Genomic DNA, 14,711 nt, shown 5'->3' with positions numbered 1-14,711 from the left:
GCGGACTGAGTTGAACATGATTTTACCTTGGTGGTTTGGTATATATGTATTTTATCTATATGTATTTTAATCTTGTATTGTTGTGTGATGTTTTCCCTTGTATTAGTAGCATTGAATCCTTACTGTAAGCTGGTCTGAGTCCCTCTACGGAGGTGAGAAGATCGGGGTAGAAAAGTTTTAAATAAATAAATAAATAATAAGGAGATTCCACCTGAACTTGAGGAGAAACCTCCTGACTATGTATTGTCAAAGGCTTTCATGGCTGGAATCACTGGGTTGTTGTAGGTTTTTCAGGCTAGAACATGACCATACAACCCGAAAAACCTACAACAACTCAACTTCCTGACTGTGAGAGCTGTCCAGCAGTGGAACTCTTTGCCCCGGAGTGTGGTGGAGGCTCCTTCTTTGGAGGCTTTTTAGTAGAAGCTGGATGGCCATCTATTTTGAATACAATTTTTCTGCTTCTTGGCTGAATGGGGTTGGACTGTATGGCCCATAAGGTCTCTCCAACTCTATGATTCTGTTGCTATGAGTGAGTCGGTTGTGTGTATGAATAGCAATGGAAGGGCAAAACTTGTGGTGAGGTGACCAGTTCAATTTGGATGATGGCCATTGGGCTCAAGGCAGGAGGAAAGATGTCACTTTGAAACAAGATGAGAAGATAATCTTATGCATGTTGGAGGGAGGCATTTGAAAGTAGTGTGATGCAGGTTGGCAAGCAGAAAGGAGATGTGATAAATTGGTGTCATGAGGCTGAAGTATCTGAGTGCTCTTGGTTCGTCCTAACTGTAGTAGATGTCTTGAGTCAATTATTGAGTGGTGGATCCACATCGAGGGAAATTCCATTGATTCAATACCCCTTTTTTCCATTTGGGCCATCAACAGTGGGATTCAGGTTCACATTTGGTTGGTTCTCTTTGATAAGTTCCTTTTCATAGAATCATAGAGTTGGAAGAGACCTCCTGGGCCATCCAGTCCAACCTCCTGCCAAGAAGCAGGAATATTGCATTCAAAGCACCCCTGACAGATGGCCATCCAGTCTCTGTTTAAAAGCTTCCAAAAAAGGAGTCTCCACCACACTCCAGGGCAGAGAGTTCCACTGCTGAACAGCTCTCACAGTCAGGAAGTTCTTTCTAATGTTCAGATGGAATCTCCTTTCTTGTAGTTTGAAATGTCTACTCGCCATGAGGCACGTGCCAATAAACCTGAATGTGAGGCTCGGATGTAACTCTTTGCCAGCTGGATTCAGGTCTAACAATGTTTAAGCCCTTCCGCTGCTGAAAACCGAAGCTCAACCTAGTTAAGAGAAACTTCCCGCAGGGCTTTCAAGTACCTTATTCTCGTCCGGATTTGGAAAGCCATCTTTCTAAATCTTTGAAGATTAAACTTTGATTCCACTTAAAGATCTCCTTTCATTCTCCACAAGCGATATGAGCATTTGTGGGCAGGGAACAGGCCCGTTTAATATTCCTTGTAGCTTACTCCACCTAAGCCGGGGAGCTTAGAAGCGGGAGTTATGCATTTCCCAGGCCCCTAAGGCTATGGGGCGCTGTTTGGGCACGTTTAGGAGGATCTGTTAGAGATTGTTCAGTGGGAAAAAGAGAAATGATACTTCTTCAAGGGAAGAAAAGAAAGAAAGAAGGCATGTTTTCCCCTTGGTGTGATACTGTTTAGGTTTGAAATAGTTTAGTCTTGGGGACAATTTGAAGCAGAGCAAGACAGACTGGAGACCATGCTTTATTTCCTCCTTGCTTTCATTAATTGTTTGGCACCAAGAAATTTAGCTCTCCGAGACAGAGGAGCAAATGGCAACCTCCCCACCAGCCTAACACTAATTTCGACAATACATCTAACACTACTAATACATCGACAATACATCTAACACTAATTTATTTATTTGCAGCATTTATATTCCGCCCTTCTTACTCCGCAGGGGACTCAGGGCGGATTGCAATGTACATATATATGGCAAACATTCAATGCCATAGACACACAACATATAAAGACAGAAACACAGAGGCTATTTAACATTCCAGCTTCTGGCCACCAAGGGAGCTGTCACTTCACTGTCCGTTTGTGACACTGATGAAGTACTTCCTCATTCTTTGCATACTTCCTGGAGATTTTTATGGCCTCGTAAATCAGTTAAACTAGCATTAAGTGCATATTACCCAAAGTTACACAGTAAAGAAAGTTACACAATACTGAATTTACATTAACAAATTAGAGCAGTGGTTCTCAAACTTCCTAATGCCGCGACCCCTTAACACAGTTCCTCCTGTTGTGGTGACCCCCAACCGTAACATTACTTTCGTTGCTACTTCATAACGGTAACTTTGCTATTGTTACGAATCGTAATGTAAAAATCTGATATGCAGGATGTATTTTCATTCTCTGGACCAAATTTGGTACAAATACCCAATATGCCCACATTTGAATAATAGTGGGATTAGGGAGGGATTGATTTTGTCATTTGGGAGTTGTAGTTGTTGGGATTTCTAGTTATTCTACAATCAGTGAGCACTCCGAACTCCACCAACAATGGAACTGAAGTAAATACTGAAAGAGTTTGGTGGGCATTGACCTTGAGTTTTGGAGTTGTAGTTCACCTACATCCAGAGAGCACTGTGGACTCAAACAATGATGGATCTGGACCAAACTTGGGAGGAATACTCAATATGCCCAAATGTGAACACTGGTGGGGTTTTGGTAAAATAAACCTTGACATTTGCTGTGATTTATAGTTTACCTACAATCAAAGAGCATTCTGAACCCCAACCAATGATAGAATTGGGTCAAACTTCCCAAACAAAACCCCCATGACCATCAGAAAATACTGTGTTTTCTGATGGTCTTTGGTGACCTCTCTGACATCCTCTCACAACCCCCCAGGGGTCCTGATCCCCAGGTTGAGAAGCGCTGAGTTAGAGGATCCTATTAGTCCCTTGTCCCCATTTCTGGGAGTGACGATGCAATCATGACAAAAGAACAATGTGCTGCCTTTTTGTGATATTGCAGACCTGCTTCACTCTGTCTAATATATAGTAGGGCCAGCTCTGGTCATAACAGATTTGATTTGCTATAGGCCAGCACCCCAGAGATACATATTTTAGGAGACGTTTAGGGCAAGACCACTTTCAAAGGACCTTTTCCATCAGCATGTCTTCAACTCTTCCTCACTACCATTGTCTCCTTTTGCCTCTTCTGGTTGTTGTCATTGTTGGCCAACAAGAAAACAGTTACTGGTGGTTGTGGCTGTTCCCCTTTCTTCCAGTTCTTTGCTCCTAGTGGTGTAGAGCAGTGGTTCTCAACTGGAGGGTCCCTAGGTGTTTTGGCCTACAACTCCCAGAAATCCCAGCCAGTTTACCAGTTGTTCGGATTTCTGGGAGTTGAAGCCCAAAACATCTGGGGACCCACAGGTTGAGAACCACTGGTGTAGAGGAAAAGTGAAGAGCCGGCCATCAGGAGGACACTCCCTATAGCAACACTCCAAAACTTGACAGCAGTGTTAAGCAAAATAATGTTCTACCAGCTTTTAACTCCACCAGAAACAGATCTACTGCAAATCTTGTTTATCTTGGCTTCTGAAATCAAAGCTATCAAAATAATCACAATGTATTATTGCTAGGAAAATCTGCTTCTCCTCCAGTTACTCCGGGGTTGCTACTGAAATTGGAAGGAAGAGGGGAATGCAAGGGATACTTGTGGCAGATGACGTTATGGTTCAGGGATGGACAAAGGGCAGAGGCCATTTTCTCCTCTGTTTTACCAATGGGTGCACCAGCATGTTTTGGTGTGCCTAAAATGATGCAACATTTGGCTGCTATTCTGACAAACGATTGGTCGTTTTTGGCATCTTGTGGCAGTTTCCAAGTCAAAAGGCCACCCTCAAAATGACCACACAAATTAAAACAGGGACCTAGGGATTGGGGAAGGGGGCTTCTCTGGCCACATTTGTGAGACCCAAGGGCTCACACAATCATAGTGTTGGAAGAGACCATGAGGGCTATCCAGTCCAATCCCCTTCTGCCATGTAGCAAAATCAACCCCATATAGGTTGCATGTTGCTCCTGCTATAGAAGAACTTCCTACCTCTGAGAGCTGTTCAACAGTGGAACTCTCTGCCCCAGAGTGTGATGGAGGCTCCTTTTTTGGAGTCTTTTAAGCAGAGGCTGGATGGCCATCTGTTGGGGGTGCTTTGAATGTGATTTTCCTGCTTCTTGGCAGAATGAAGTTGGACTGGATGGCCCACGAAGTCTCTTCCAACTTTATGATTCTATGACTTTGCTCACCAGAAAGTCCCAGTGTTTAATTCCTGAGATCTCTGGCTGCATTGCACCACAATGGGAAAGAATGCAAAACAGAGTTGGTAGCAGTGGTTGGCATCACATGCTTTCCATGCAAACTGCTCTGCTGATTGGCATTTAGGAAAAAGAGGAACCTATGCAAAACCTGGACAGGCCAGCTGTGCATCCATCTGCCCTCTTCATCCTCATAAAGCAAGCTTGGCCTTCTGAGCTTGACTCCAAGACGTAACTGCTCATTCAGGGAGAATGAAGACTTCCCAATATCTTATGCCAGGTTCGTTTCCTGGAGAAGGTGAGAACTGAATGAGGATTTATTTGGCTTGGAGAGCATGTGCTCTCCTTTTCCTTCTTGAGAAGGTTTCCTTACTCTCATCCCATGCTCCCGCTCCTCACGTTGGTGCAACCCCTTTCCATCAGAACCCAGGTAAATATGGGCGGTATGGAAGAGGCATCTGTGCACATCCCTTGTCAGCAACCCTCATAACTTTGAGGCTTTCTAGTTTAGAATAATTAGCGTTTTATTAAAATGTTTTTTTTTCCACAAGTGTTTTTGTTCTGAGTCATCTGTTGTCGGAGGCGGCTTGCGGAGTTGCTGCAGGCGTTTCTCACATTGAGAAAGATGCACTCTTCGCTTTCACTGAAAGATTCGTTGACCTACTTTGAAATGGCAGTTACTTAATAAAAGACTCTCCTGACCAACTCATTGACAAATAACATCCTGTTTGGGTTGTTGTAGGGTTTTTTTGGGCTATATGGCCATGTTCTAGAAGCATTCTCTTCTGATCTTTCGCCTGCATCTATGGCAAGCATCCTCAGAGATAGTGAGGATGCTTGCCATAGATGCAGGTAAAACGTCAGGAGAGAATGCCTCTAGAACATGGCCATATAGCCCAAAAAAACCTACAACAATCCAGTGATTCCGACCATGAAAGCCTTCAACAATACATTGAACATTCTGTTTGTTTTCAGAGGATATTTTGAAGGGTCAAATGAATGGTAGTGAGGTGGATATCAAACACCATATTGGAGCATGACATGACTGTGCTGTCGCACGCTGGGCCTGTGCATAAGACTGTAGACAGGACATAAATTCTGTGTGCCCAACGGGACGCTGGGGCTGCCTCAGACTAAAGGCCCTTGGATTTCCTTAAAAAATTGTCTTTAGATTGCTTAAAGGTTCGACAAAGTTCTTTATTAATGAAAACAAACAGGTACTTTAAGGCTTTCTTAACAGTCTATTGGCTCTCTCTCAATCTTGTCCACAGGGAACAGGCACTATCTTCATAACTGTAACTAATGGGGAAATCCTTAACTTCTAATCTGGGCAGTCTGTCTTTGCCTCTGATGGCGTGGAGCCCCTGCACCCGGTACCAACTGCTTCTGGCTTCCGCGAGTGACCCTTACCAAGCAGAGCTTTGTAGACCTCCAGGGGAAAAGGAGTTCAGGTTTCAGTGATGGCTGAATGAAGTCCCTCAGCAAAGGAGCTGTAAGAGCCGTCGCAAACTCTGTTCTTGCGGGAGCAAACCTTGCTAGCATGTCCCTGACGTCATGAGACTCCGCCTCTCGCCCCGCCCCTTTCTCCGCCTCTTTCTCCTTGCGAGAGTGGTTTTTCCTTTGCTAGGGCAGCATTGCCAGCATACTCTCTCAGTTGGCAGAATTCACCTGAGAGAAAATGCGGGCAATGCTGCCCTAGCAAAGGAAAAAACCACGCTGGCAAAGAGAAAGGGGCGGAGAAAGGGGCGGGGAGAGAGGCACAGGCTCATGACGTCAGGGACGTGCTAGCAAGGTTTTCTCCCGCAGGAACAGAGTTTGCGACGGGTCTAAGGCTGTATGATCCTCAGCCAAGCTGTAGGCTGTATCTCCCCGGCCAGGCTGCAGAAGACAAAGCTTTCTACAGGAGATCTTGGTATTATGTCCTGCATGAAAAGCTTCTCTGTGTGGACTGACCTGACCCAAAAAAAAAAGCTCCTATTCCCTCCAAAACCCCAAAAAGGGGGCGGGACCAGGGAACCTAACTATAATTGACAGGTGTCTTGCCCTATGATTGCAGCCAAAAGAAGCCACCTATCTGCAGAGTCCCTGAAATTCAGGACTACAACAAACATCCAATGCAAAGCAAACAAAATTGGAGCTCCTGGTACAGTTGTACCTGCACAATGACCCAGTCAACTTTAAGATCCTTTCATTATTATTGAAATCGATGTGGTTTAGGAAGTGCTCAGCTTTGCCTCTATCATGGTTTTTATGACCTCTATCTGCTACTATTTAGTAAATACCCAGTCTTGGGTAGAGCCCCCAGTGCTGCACTGGGTTGAACCCTTGTCCTGGCAGGAGTGAAGACCGACAGGTTGCAGGTTTGAATCCAAGGAGAGCACGGGTGAGCTCCCTCTATCAGCTACGGCTCCCCATGCGGGGACATCAGAGAAGCCTCCCACAAAGATTGTAAAACATCAAAACATCTGGGCGTCCCCTGAACAATGTCCTTGCAGATGGCCAATTCTCTCACACCAGAAGCGTCTTGCAGTTTCTCACTTCTGACATGAATATATAAAAGTCTTGGGTGCATCTACACATTAGAATGAGTGTAATTTAACACTAACTCTATGGCTCAATGCTACAGAATCATGCAATTGGTAGTTTTACAAAGTCTTTAGATTTCTATTTGAAAGAGTTTGGTCTCTCACCTAACTACAACTCCTAGCATTCCATAGGCATTGAGCCATGGCAGTTAAAGTGGGGTCAAACTGCATTATTTCTACGATGTAGATGCACCCACAATCGTCCCAAAGAAACAGCCTGGTAGTTGGCTCTGATTCACAATATTTTTAGTGTGCATTTTGGTTATGGAATGCCTCATGATGGGATCTGTGGCACAGCTGTGGCGCAGCTAGCACCGGGATTGTGGTGCAGCTGGCTGGGAGTCAGCTGCATTAAGATCACTACTGATCGGAAGGTCATGAGTTCAAATCCAGCCCGGGTCGGAGTGAGCTTCCGACCAATTTGTGTAGCTTGGTGTCAACCTTTGCAGCCCGAAAGACAACAGCATCTGTCAAGTAGGAAATTTAGGTACCGCTTATGCGGGGAGGCAAATTTAATTAATTTACGAGGCCATAAAAAATCTCCAGCAGGCATGCAAAGAATGAGGAAGTACTCCCATCAGTGTCACAAATGGACAGTGAAGCAACAGCTCCCCTGGTGGCCAGAATACCCTCATGAAAAGCTGGAATGTTAAATAGCCTCTGAGTGTCTGTCTATATATGTTGTGTGTTAATGGCATTGGATGTTTGCCATGTATATGTACATTGTAATCCGCCCTGAGTCCCCTGCGGGGTGAGAAGGGTGGAATATTAATACTGTAAATAAATAAATAAATAAATAAATAAATCTTCTTGGATTTGATTCAGATAAAGGAATCTAGGAGAAGGGGTTCTTGGGCTGGCAAAGAAACATGTTGTTTTGACAACTGCAACCTTGGAACTGACCACAGGCGTGTCAATTTTGCCATCTAGCACTTCTTGCAGCAAACCCTTTTACTTTGAGTGTTGAAACCGACTCCACCCAAAGTCATATGACCCGCACCTTGTCTCAGCACATCTCTGCATTTGCATTGGCAACTGCAGCTCCTACATTCTGGTTCTGTCAGTCAACAGTTTCTTATCACTTTCTCTAGGTGGGCATTAAAGGAATGCAAGAAATGTGCTGCGATTGTTTGTGTTTGTTAGTTAAATAATTGCTAAGGGAAAAACTGTTTGCAAGGTGACTAGAGTAGTCTAGGTGCCCTATAGCACAATCCAAAACACAGCAACACCTTTATTGTATGAAATCTATATAAATAAAAATGTAATGTATGTTTGTGGGATTAACATAACTCAAAAACCACTGGATGAATTGACACCAAATTTGGACACTACACCCTTAACATACCAACAAGTGACCATCACTCATAAAGCCCCCCCCCAAAAGTAGCAGAAAGCACTTAAAAAACCCAAAAGGCTAAACGACAATACAGATGTAGATGCACGGCTTACTAACCGTGGAGTCCTTACTCTGCAGAGAGCAAGGATGAACATCTCTCAAGTGCTGCCTTCAAATCCAACTCTTTTCCGGCCTATGTCTGGAGGGAAGGAATGAAGGAGGGAAAGGGAGAAGGAAGGAAGGAGAGAAGGAGGGCGGGAAAGAAGGAAGGAGGAAAGGAAAGAGGGAATGAAGGAAAAAAGCAGAGAAGGAAGGAAAGAAAGAGGTAGAGAAAGAAGGAAGGAGAGAATGAGGGCGGGAAAGAAAAAGGGGGGTATGCAGGAAAGAGGTAGAGAAGGAAGGAAGGAGAGAAAGAAAAAAAGAGAAGGAAGGAAGAAAAAGATAGGGAAGGAAGGAAAGAAAGAGAAAAGGAAGGATGGCACCAAAGAGCAAAGGAAGGAAGGAAAGAAAGAAAGAGGTAGAGAAGGAAGGAAGGAGAGAATGAGGGCGGGGAGAAAAGGGGGGGTATGTAGGAAAGAGGTAGAGAAGGAAGGAAGGAGAGAAAGAAAGAAAAAAGAGAAGGAAGGAAGGAATGAAAGAGAATGGAAGGATGGAAACAAAGAGCAAAGGAAGGAAGGAAGGAAGGAAGGAAGGAAGGAAGGAAGGAAGGAAGGAGGTAGAGAAGGAAGAGAGGAGGGAAAGGAGAAGGGAAAGAAGAAGGGAAAGAAAAAGGAGGGAAGGAAGGAGGGAGGGAAGGAAGGAGAGAAAGAAAGGAGAGAAAGAGGGAGGGAAGGTTGACCACAGCCAGCTAGTACTTTATATAAGCTTTTGAAGCTCAACTGGCATCTTCACCAGGTGAAGGTGCTAAAATCATATAGAAGTGACAATATTTGTTGTTATTATTATTATTTCGTACCCATCTCTCCCTTTGAATGAGCCAAATGCCTAATCTTTGTCCTAGATGTTTCTTTTGTCATCGGTTAAGAAGGACATCAATGCTGGCAATGTATTGTTGAAGGCTTTCATGGCCAGAATCACTGAGTTGTGAGTTTTCTCACAACTCAGTGGCCATGTATGGCCGTGTTCCAGAAGTATTCTCTCCTGACGTTTTGCCTGCATCTATGGCAGGCATCCTCAGAGGCTGAGAGGATGTAGGTGAAATGTCAGGAAATAATGCTTCTGGAACATAACCATACAGCCCAGAAAACTCACAACAACCCAATGTAGGCAATGTTAGTCATGTGAGGACTAGGGACAAAAGACATGTAATATATTTCAGCTCCATTAACAATAGAAAAGTAACTTCCCCAGAGATCCAAGCTGTCTCTGGTCTGTGCCCTTTCCTAATCAGAAAACATGGAATTTCTCAAGAAGTTTCTATCTTGTTACCTGTGGATAACCTTTTAGATCATTGGTTCCCAATCTTTTTTTTGACCAGGGACCGCTCTCCAACATTAGTACCAAAAGGGCTGCAAATCAGTTTTTGGTCAACTTTAGATTCATTTTGCTTATTTGGGGTCCAATGCAGAAAATTGCATTGGATAAACTACATCAGCTCTAGTTTCTGATACAGAACATATGCCATCTAGTAGTCACCATCTGCTCACCCACATAAAATGGTATTTAATAAGCCTCGGCACTATAATAAGGTTTTGTGAGACCAGTCGCTCTTGTTGTAACAGTGAGGCCGCGGGCCATATTTTAGTTCTTGCTGATCACTGTTGGTCCACGGACCATAGGTTGGGAACCACTGTTTTAGATGCTATATAGGTAAAACTTGTCTATTGTAGTCCCAATTGTTTGCTTTTGTTGGAGTAAACATCTCAAAGTGTCCAAGCCCATTAGCTCCGTCTTGTTAAAGCCTTCCCTGTTGAAGCGGAGAGGGGCTAAGAAGGGGAATGGGCTCCAAAAAGAGAAGTAACAACTGAGACAAAAGGTAAATCAAGCACCATCATTTCTATTCTCCTATTCACCTTTGCTTGATGAAGAAACCGGTGAAGCTTCGAAAGCTTGCATAATACATTTTGTGCTTTGAGATGGCTTTCCCAATATAGGATGTTGTGTTTTTGTTGCATGCATAGCTATCTTTGAATTGAATACAAGATAAATCCATAGAGCCATCGCTCTGACATTGTACCATCTCATAATTATATTTTGTTTGCTGTTTTCCCCTTCCAGGAAGTTGGATCTCCATCCATGAAATTGGCTCCTTATTCCCAGGGCACTGTCCGGAGGATTATATATGAGAATCCTGAACAGGTAAGAAATCCCTTTTTTTTCTTTTTGGTATTTTGAAACAGTTCATGGGGTCTCTTCAAAGTAGGTCAACGTTGTTGGATTTCAACTGGAGCACTAACTGGTAACTTCTTATTTTTATTTTTTTGAGAAACTGCAAGTCCCCATGGGGAGATAGTGGTGGGGTAGAAATAAATAAATATTATTATTATTATTATTATTATTATATATTCGTGTCAGAATATATAATAGCCATGTATAAATATGTGAGAGGAAGCAACAGGGAGGAGGGAGCAAGCTTGTTTTCTGCTTCCCTGGAGACTAAGACGCAGAACAATGGCTTCAAACTACAAGAGAGGAGATTCCATCTGAACATGAGGAAGAACTTCTTGACTGTGCGAGCCGTTCAGCAGTGGAACTCTCTGCCCCGGAGTGTGGTGGAGGCTCCTTCTTTGGAAGCTTTTAAACAGGCTGGATGGCCATCTTGTCAGGGGTGTTTTGAATGCAATATTCCTGCTTCTTGGCAGGGGGTTGGACTGGATGGCCCATGATGTCTCTTCCAACTCTAGGATTCTATGATTCTATGAAGTGACTTGAGAAACTGCAAGTCGCTTCTGGTGTGAGTGAATTGGCCGTCTTCATGGATGTTGCCCAAGAGACACCTGGATGTTTTCACTATCCTGTGGGAGGCTTCTCTCATGTTCCTGCACGAGAAGCTGGAGCTGACAGGCAGTAGCTCACCCCACTCCAAAGATTTGAACTGCTGACCTTTCAGTTAGCAGTCCTGGCAGCACAAGGGTTTAACCCATTGTGGCACCAGGGTCTCCGTAACTTAATAAAAAGAACTGCACTCATTTTCTCTGCAATATAACTATAACTATAACTATAACTATATATATATATGGTCGTAGGTTCTAATCTGGGGAGTGGTGTGTAGCCCCAGCTTCTGCCAATCTAGCAGTTTGAAAACATGCAACTGTGAGTAGATCAATAGGTACCGCTCCAGTGGGAAGGTAACATCACTCCACATGACTTTGGAAGTGTCTATGGACAACACCGACTCTTCAGCTTAGAAATGGAGATGAGCACCAACCCCCAGAGTCAGTTATCTTTGAGTGGGAAAACTTTAGAACTGTCTTTAGAACTGTCTTTTTTAGTTTGAAAACATGCAACTGTGAGTAGCTCAATAGGTACCGCTCCGGTAGGAAGATAACATCACTCCATGCAGTGATGCCAGCCACATGACTTTGAAAGTGTCTATGGACAACACCGACTCTTCAGCTTAGAAATGGAGATGAGCACCAACCCCCAGAGTCGGACATGACTAGACTCAATGTCAGGGGAAAGCTTTACCTTTACCTTTGAGTGGCAAAACTTTAGAACTGTCTTTTTAAATTTGAAAACATGCAACTGTGAGTAGCTCAATAGGTACCGCTCCGGTAGGAAGATAACATCACTCCATGCAGTCATGCCAGCCACATGACCTTGGAGGTGTCTATGAACAATGCTGCCTCTTCGGCTTAGAGATGGAGATGAGAAGCAATCTCCAGAGTCGGACATGACTGGACTTAATGTCAGGGAAAACCTTTACCTTTATATAACTGTATCAAGGTTTTATAGCAGCCAAAAATAGTTTCACTTGAAATACTTGGGTTTTTTTTTAAATGCAATGATACAAATGTGCAGTGGAGTCCTGTCCATTCATAGCATCTTCTTTTTTCAATAGTCCATGTCACTTTCTTTAAACTTTCCAGGAACCGATCTCTCCACTCCTGAGAGGAGGAAATAATGTCATCTATGAAAAAACAATAAGAAAATATGAGCTGCTTAATCCAGACCACGTAAGAGCCTTTATCTTCTATTTCTTTTGTTATTTTTAGCAGGGGGGGGGGGGGGAATACATTTGATAAAAGGTTTCCCAGATCCAGAGTTGAAATTTGAGAAATAAAATAAGAGTTTCATTTAGATTCTCTGAATGCTTCCCCTGGCGGCATTCTGCTTTGCCTCTGGACACAAAAGAGCACCTGTTTCATCTTAGCAACAAAATGGGAGGGAAAAACATTTGGTCACTGACACAAAAGGTTTGGTGGTGCTTTTCCAGGGCTCATGCAAATGATTAATAGAAAGTCCCAGGTAGCGCCTTTTGCAAGGTCTGCTTGGAGTAAATGCTTCTTATTTCTCTGTAGGAGAAGCAATACCAGTATGCTCTCCAGCATGCACAGTCGGACCAGACCCACATCTGTCAACCAGTGGAGCATGTTCAAGTGGTGCAGCAGCCCCAGACAAACAATTGCTATGACATAGGTCCGGTCATTGTCAACGATGCTGGAAGAGGAATTGTGAAGACAGTCACCATCAAAAATTGTGAACCAGTAAGTCTAACTCCAATTTTGCTTTCCCGGTTCTTTCTCTCGCATGGCGAAGGTACAATTGTTGAATGATCTGGGAGCATCACAGGTTGCAGCATGGTTAAAGGTAAACGGATGGACATCTGGAAGGCTTGGTTAGGTCTGGTTGAACCTTGAGACTGGCTTCCCCTCTTCTCTTCCTTTATCTTGTCCAGTGGCACAATGGGTTAAACCCTTGCGCTGGCAAGACAGAAGACCGACAGGTCAAAGGTTTGAATGGGGAGGGGGGGGGGGAGTGTCAGTAAAATTCTTCAATCAACTTCAAAGCCTTAAAGTGGCACATTTTATTTAGTTAGTTTCTAACAACTACAAAAATAACAAACATAACTATGTACAAGAGAAATCACACAGGCGTCTTGCTTCTTCTCCGACATGGCTAGAAGAGAATACCCAGTAGTCCGTTATCTCAAATCCACGTCATTGGAATGTGTGACGTATACAGGAAAAGCTCACAGTTCACTCTATGCCTTTAACTCTTGCATAGCATTACATAGCATTACGTCCTGCACCAGATACCCAGAGTTTAAAACTATAAACTATATTTCACACCAGTAACACTATAGCACTGACATATGAACTCCCTCTGACAGCTCCAGCTCCTTATGTGTGGAGAGGAGAGAAGGTTCCCACAAGGATGGTAAAACATCAAAACATCTGGGCGTCCCTGGGCAACGTCCTTGCAGATGGCCAATTCTCTCACCCCAGAAGCAACTTGCAGTTTCTCAAGTCGCTGCTGACACACACACACACAAATTGTCTTAACCTCAGCAAAAAACACCTTGCCTGGTCTCTAAGTGTTGATGCTGGCACTGTTTTAAGTCATCTTCTGGAGTGTTGCCATGTTGGGACCTCAGAGACGTTGTAGGGGAATTACATTGTCAAGTGGCAACCCCAGTAACTCATGCTTCAGTGCTGAGAAGCACATCAGGTGCAAGTAAACATAAGTAAGCATTATAGGTTATCTTGGCAGTAGAAGATCAATCACTTCCTGATGATGTCAGTCCATTACTAGCTGCAAGGTCCTCGTTAGTCACTTGAGTGGATGGTAACTTAATAATATCTCATCCCTGTGGTAGATCCCAATGGCACTTGGGAATGACTGTACTAGAATGTCCAGATTCGGCATAAATGTTTAACATGGATTCCTTACACCAGATATGGATGCCTTTGGGACGCTAAAAGGGGTGCACCAGCCTCCCAGATGTCTTTGGAGGATTGCACCCCCAGATTTTGCTACCTCCCTTGTTTTTGGCTCTTTTCCTACCCGTTTTAGCCCCAGGAGAGGCCTTTTTGCAAGGTTACACATTTGTTATTGCCCAAAGAATTCCATCCCAGATCTCATTTTCTGATTTTTTTTTTCATGTCAGAAGTGACTTCAGAAACTGCAAGTCGCTTCTGATCTGAGAAACCCGGCTATCTGCAAGGACGTTGCCAAGGGGATGCCCGGATATTTTACCATCCTATGGGAGGCTTCTGTCATGTCCCCACATGGGAAGTTGGAGCTGACTGACGGGAGCTCACCCCATGTTGAGAATTCGAACTGATCTTCAGGTCTGCAGTGCAGCCAGCACAAAGGTTTAACCCACTGTGCCACCAGGGGCTCTTCAGAACCATGTGCAACAACAGAAGCAGACAGAACCTGCAGTTGAGAGCAAAGGACTGCTTTTGCTCCCAGGTTCTTTACTACGTGGGTGGGAGTTAAACCAAAACCGGCACTTTGATTCTGGCAAGAAAAATGCTCTAATACTGGCAAATTATGAAATAAGACTACTAAGATGAGGCACCTGGGAGAAGAAGACATCTAGAT

General features: G+C 43.9%; 1 protein-coding gene across 2 annotated transcripts in view; it reads left to right on the top strand.

Annotated features, from left to right (window-relative positions):
* The window catches only part of POF1B (POF1B actin binding protein), a 55,608-nt gene that overhangs the window by 19,590 nt on the left and 21,307 nt on the right, over nucleotides 1–14,711 (top strand). For both annotated transcript variants that reach the window (XM_060756279.2, XM_060756277.2), the window contains exons 2-4: nucleotides 10,440–10,520; nucleotides 12,251–12,337; nucleotides 12,683–12,868. In XM_060756279.2, the coding sequence (XP_060612262.2) occupies nucleotides 10,440–10,520; nucleotides 12,251–12,337; nucleotides 12,683–12,868 (354 nt within the window). The remainder of the gene's footprint in view (nucleotides 1–10,439; nucleotides 10,521–12,250; nucleotides 12,338–12,682; nucleotides 12,869–14,711) is intronic.

The sequence above is a fragment of the Anolis sagrei genome, chromosome 10, assembly GCF_037176765.1.
Source record: "Anolis sagrei isolate rAnoSag1 chromosome 10, rAnoSag1.mat, whole genome shotgun sequence".
Classification (NCBI taxonomy): Eukaryota; Metazoa; Chordata; class Lepidosauria; order Squamata; family Dactyloidae; genus Anolis; species Anolis sagrei.
This window is presented reverse-complemented; position numbering and strand designations above follow the sequence as displayed.